Raw genomic sequence first — 6,000 nt, 5'->3', positions numbered from 1 at the left:
GGCCTATCAAACAAACTCCGAACTAAATGGACCTTGCTAAAACGTACCTTTACCCACAGCCTGTATTCGGGGCCAGGCCTTTATTTGTCCGTATCGACCACACCCCCGGCTACTATCTGAAGCCTGGCCTCTAATTGAATCCCGGTCTTTATTTGATGATTAGGCTATTCACATTTTGTTGGTGTTCCTTTTTCTTATTGTTGCAGTGGATATAACAATTATACATTGATATGTGGATATAATAGTTCAAACCTTTCAAAGTGCCAATACATGAATCTGTATAAGCCCGGCATGAGGTGTGTAGCCAACCAGTGCTTGTTTAAAGCTGTCATAACCGGGTTCATAGGAAGATTAGATAGATACTTAGGAACTTCAGGAACTTCAAGCAAGGCGCAAAGTCTGCGTTAATTACACGTGGTTGACACACCTCTTAATTGCCCACTGTGCGTTCCATAGTAAACAGTAGACTGTTGCAGATGAAACGTATCGAGTTGACAAACAAAACCCAAATGCAGATAAATACACTGCACTCCTACACGCATGTCTTAGAAACAAGACTGTTGTACTCAACATATCGTTGTTGGAACTTTTAATTAGCGTAAAATTAATTCGTTATTTTCTGGTTGAAAGGTTGATAATCAGAAAATGTTCAGCAAAAAAGAATTACAGAATTTGTCATGTAGCATGTTTTGTTTTCAATTTGCAAAGTCACATTTGTGCCTACTGAATGCAACCCTCTTCCATTTCTGTAACTTGGGACTACTAAAAAGCAATACCTGCATATTATTTGATAGATGAAGACATAAGACTATCGTGTACATACATTTTTTATTCTGTAGAAAAATAACAAAAAAACAACAATGGTTTGTATTATTACCGGTTTGAACATGTTTTAAATAACTATTTGCCAAAACGATCCCAACTAAACTAACAAGTACCTAAACTATACAAGTGCATGAGAGAAGTCAAAGCAACTATCATAACCTCCCTAGACATTTACTGATATGGACTGGGAAGAGAAATGTCAAGGTCCATTGTGGTAGTTGTCTTCTATTGAAGATCATAAAGAGTTTTTAGTTTGTACATCCCACATTCTATCCATGCCTTGGTATAATGACATCATTCATTTCATTCCATTTGATTACTGGTTCCATCCAATAACCTCATAGAACAAAGCCTTGAGCAGGCGTGACTCGTAGGTGACCGTGTTCTTGCCAATGTGCACGTGGTCCTCCTCCAAGGGCTGCTCGATCATCGCTGGCTCATTTTTACCATACACTGCAGAAGCAAAGAGAGTCAGGTATAGAGATGAGGAAAGCGAGAGAATGTGAGGGAAACACTTCATTCTCAAGAGGACGGTTGTGGAAATGGAAAAAGGCTTTGTCTTTGGTGAAAAGTCTGTGTTTGTGTGTGTAAGCAAGGTCGTACCTTCGCAGTGCTCCAGGAACTGAATACCCTCCTGCACGACAGAGTCCCTCAGCATAATCATGTGCTTGGCCATGTTCTCCAACAGGGAGAGGAAGCAGCGCTTGGCATAGAACCATGTGTCTGTACCCAGCTTGACACCCCAGAGTGAAGAACCAGTTAGCGAAGGGGAAGAAAGTGAAGTTCATGGACTGGGTTCTCAAACAGTCTGCTTGATCTTATTCACACAGTTTACCACTGAGAAATAATTCCCTTTCATAGACAATTCAATTGGTTTGAATGTGCTAACTCCAACCACCGGCTACCTTGGCTGAAAAACTAAATGCACCCTTGACAACGATGAGAACCAAGGGGGACCCAGGTGGCCTGGTGACAAACGTGTTAGTTGTGGGTTAACTTCCTGTAGTTTAAAATCCCAATATAAAATCCCACAATTGTGATTAACACACAAGTCCTGACACTATTTTTATACCCTCCCCCACAATCCAGTGCGTTTCTTCTGCACAGTGCTCTTTTAATTCCACAGCAGGTTTCTGAAATAATGGTTCAGACCATGAGTTATACTGACACCTCTGATGGGGGATTGTCAACTATAAACAAGATGTCCAACCTTCTTGTTGTAGGGCTCCAGGCTCTTGATCACGCGGGTGATGCCAAAGTCATAGTTTCCCTTGGCACAATACAAGGTCCTGGGAAATAAACGTGGATTTAAGATGGCAGGCCACGGCTGTAATATGTTCTATTTGGGACTGCATAGTTGGGGGTGACTTACAAGGTGTAGGGGTAAGGATAACCAGAACTACTGTACCTATCTCAGCTAAAGGTGGGGTTCCCAGTGTCTGCTGTGGTCGACTTTGAAATGAGGAGGCTTTGATGATGCTTCATCTTCGTCAAAACAGCCAACAAGTCAAAGCACTTACCCGATCACAAGGTTGACTATGCAGAGGTGGAAGACCTTCTTGTCTGGGTCATCATAGGAGATCTGCTCCTCCTCTTTCTCGATCTTCCTCATCAGTTCTTCTGCCTGAGGTGATTGGGATTTTTTTTTTACAGTGTGTACATCTAACTCGCATGCCCCTGTCCTGGTTAGTGTTTACACAGCCCTCAAGCACATAAGCAGAAATAAAAGTGCATGCATGCATGTCAGCGGAGGCCAGGCCCGGGGTGGGTAATCGGGAGAATCGGGAGAGTTCCCGGTGGGCCGCTTCACTTTTGGGCCGGTTGAGGATTTTTTTGTCGTTGACATTTATCACGTTAGTCTATCTTCTCTTAAAGTAGGCTACACAGTTCCGCATTCTGACACCGCAGCATCTGCATGGGTTGTACCATGTGAGGGAGTTCTCCCGTCCCAAATAGAGTTGGTTGGGTCCATAGCCCGTCTTTTCCTAAACGTTTTCTCAGATAGGCTACCGATAGCTGGGCCGGGAGGCCCTACCTTAACGATACGCGTCAGGGGGGATGGATGGGAGCAGGGCCGGAGTGATGGCATCACTAGACAAGGTTTTACCAATTGAAAAACGTCTATGTTTATTTTACATAAAGCTCAAAAGGCCCTGGCGGAGGCTGGTGACAAAAAAAAATTGAGGAGGACTAGAGAAAAAACAACCATGTTTGTAGCAATAACCCAACTAGCAACCTAATGCAAATGTACAATTTGCAGATGGCTGAGCGGTTAGGGAATCGGGCTATTAATCAGAAGGTTGCCAGTTTGATTCCAGGCAGTGCAAGGAACTTGTCCTTGGGCAAGGCACTTCACTTGGGGGAATGTCCCTGTACTTACTGTAATTCGCTCTGGATAATAGCGTCTGCTAAATGACTAAAATGTAAATGTAAAATTTACTATTTACCTAGGGTAACGTAATGCATCTTAAGTGTATCCCCATCTTCCATAACTCTAAGTAGCAAATATAATATCATCATACTGAATAGAAAAAAATGGGCCAGGTGAACGAGAGGGAAAGATGCATCTAATCACTGCCGGCATGGGAATGAAGTGAACAACACATTTTACCCTCATAACACCCTCTGTTTAAAAAAAGGAAAAACAAGATACAGATAATAACTTAATTAAATTCACTCATACACACCAGCCCATGAGCCCATATCAAGGTTCAAACTTGGGCCCTCTGACCTACAGTACGAACGCGACGACCACCTCTGTAAACATCACTTTCAGCCAGCTACGCCACCGAAAAGCTAGCTCTTTGAAGGAGAGGGTGTACGGTATTTATACTGAGGGGTAAGTTTAGAAAATTCAATTCAGTTAGACATGCACACAAACTAACGTTTACAGGTTGTAATGCTGATACAGCATGCACACACCCACAGAGGTGTACAGGTACTGTGCTACGTGTACACACACACACGTGATTTTTACAAATGTACCTCTTCATTCTGGCTGGTCATGATGTAGGATACACAAAGGTTTGCCAGGACCACAGCACTAACATTTAGGATCTGTAAAAGAAAAGAGCAAGTCAATAAATTAGATTGAAGCAACAACATTCAACAGCTTACTGTGGAGGTGTGATAGATAATGACTGTAAACGGCACTCCAATTTGTGCAAAACGAAAACCTCTCATGCAAAAGACTTTGAAAGATCAGGGCTGCGTTTACAGATAACGATTGATCTTAGTTATTAAGTGTTCTCTATGAGCAAAATAACAATTGATCGTTATATTTTACATGAATTTCCCAAACATGCTCGTAACAAGAACGGACATACCTGTCTCTTAAGAAAAACTTAAGAAGCTTTCTGGATGCAGAAATGTTATTGTTCTGTCGCAATTTCAATACTTTTGTTAAATAAACTTTTACCAAAATAATTTATTATTCACGGTACACAAAAATGATTATTTACTGTTGGTACAGAAAACATTTGACATTTATCATAATTATTGGGTGTGCTTTGCCTTCGGCAAGGGCAAAACCTTTGTTCTCTCACATATATATTATTTATTATTGTAGCATTCTCACTATTGTTTTCCTGTTTCTCCTGTTTCTCTTTATTATTGTTGGAATGCTGCCAAGTATTGTTCTTTGAATCTTTATTCAACTTATTATTTTTATTGTTGGAATGCTGCTTCAGCATTCCAAGTATTGTTCTTTGAATCTTTATTCAACTTATTATTTTTATTATTATTATTTATCTTCTATTTCTTCCATGGCACCTTTCAGCGCCTTCAAATCTTCAGCTATTAAAACCGTTCAGCTATCAAAAAAATCAGCAGTTTCAGGCCATGGGTGCTATGACTTTTCAGCTTTGTACCTCTTATGCTTGAATTAATATAAATCAATATCCATAATATTTTTAACATGGGTTTCCAATAGTTTTCTTTGAAATCCTCTCAAACTTCTTTAAACTTTTTCAACTTCCAAATCCTTCTTCTTCCTCAATCTTTCAGCTAGAGCCACCATTTAAACTTTAAAATGTTGACAAAACCCTAAACTATTTTTTAATTAATTCAGCTTTTTGACATCTATTCAACTTTTTTGAATCACTGATTATGTTTCATGACTTTTTCAAGCCGTTTCTGAGATTTACATGGGTGTTTACGTGAAACCCTAAAGTGCAGACTGAAACGCTTAGAGTGGAGGGCAGCTTCGGATGTTGTTGAAAAAATATTTCTAGTTTGCCAGCATTGCCACAATTTTCGCTCTTCATGCTTCATTTTTAGATCAACAGATAGCAAATTTTGTGCTGGTCGTAGACAATTGTCTGTTGAATCCAACAGACGTACACATTTGTTCAGAGCCCCACGAAAGCGAGACAAAGTCCAACTCTCGCCCCATAGAGACCAATGCAAATCTGGTGACAAAATCGTCAGAGAAAGCAAAAAGAACAAGATTTTGAAACTGCCGGTAGAGTCGTATTTCTGACCGCACAGACATATAAAGGACATCTCTGGTTTCGGCAGAGTCTTGGGTCTCGGAAAATATTTAAAATATAAAAAATATTTTTTGGATTGGACGTATAGTTTTGCGTCTAGGTTAACTTGTTTGAGGTGTGGATTCTAGCTACATTTCTGTTATTCTCTGCCCTCAGCGCGTTAGCAATCATAGCTGCACCATCACCGTGGCAACGACAGACACGCACCACTCAGTCTCTCACACAGGTGATTTGTATTAGCTGATTAGTGGAGTCACAAGACAGAGCTATTCAGTCAACTCGTCTCATTAAAAGACTAAGAGCACTATAATTTCAGCTACTAAAATGAACTACTTCTACAGTTTAACAGTTAAGCTTTCAGCTTCTCCCGCATTGTACGCTATTTAAGCTCTTAGCTTTGTTAGATGATGCAGTTCAGCTTCCACACTGCCTCTTGAAATTCTACTATTTCTTCGATTGCTTCACACCGAGGTGAAATCAGTCAGGGAGGGAGTCAGGTGGCTGAGCGGTGAGGGAGTCGGGCTTGTAATCAGAAGGTCGCTGGTTCGATTCCCGGCCGTGTCAAATGACGTTGTGTCCTTGGGCAAGGCACTTCACCCTACTTGCTTCGGGGAGAATGTCCCTGTACTTACTGTAAGTCGCTCTGGATAAGAGCGTCTGCTAAATGACTAAATGAAATGAAATC

General features: G+C 40.9%; 1 protein-coding gene across 2 annotated transcripts in view; it reads right to left on the bottom strand.

Annotated features, from left to right (window-relative positions):
- Positions 1-815: 815 nt before the first annotated feature.
- Positions 816-6,000, bottom strand: part of ift70 (intraflagellar transport 70) — a 58,780-nt gene continuing 53,595 nt past the window's right edge. For both annotated transcript variants that reach the window (XM_067233040.1, XM_067233041.1), the window contains exons 15-19: positions 3,811-3,882; positions 2,346-2,449; positions 2,036-2,114; positions 1,429-1,558; positions 816-1,278 (exon numbers count right to left, since the gene is read on the bottom strand). In XM_067233040.1, the coding sequence (XP_067089141.1) occupies positions 1,142-1,278; positions 1,429-1,558; positions 2,036-2,114; positions 2,346-2,449; positions 3,811-3,882 (522 nt within the window). In that variant the 3' untranslated portion in view covers positions 816-1,141. The remainder of the gene's footprint in view (positions 1,279-1,428; positions 1,559-2,035; positions 2,115-2,345; positions 2,450-3,810; positions 3,883-6,000) is intronic.

This window comes from Osmerus mordax, chromosome 3 (assembly GCF_038355195.1).
Source record: "Osmerus mordax isolate fOsmMor3 chromosome 3, fOsmMor3.pri, whole genome shotgun sequence".
Classification (NCBI taxonomy): Eukaryota; Metazoa; Chordata; class Actinopteri; order Osmeriformes; family Osmeridae; genus Osmerus; species Osmerus mordax.
The sequence above is the reverse complement of the archived record's forward strand: the minus strand, read 5'-3'. Positions and strand labels throughout refer to the sequence as shown.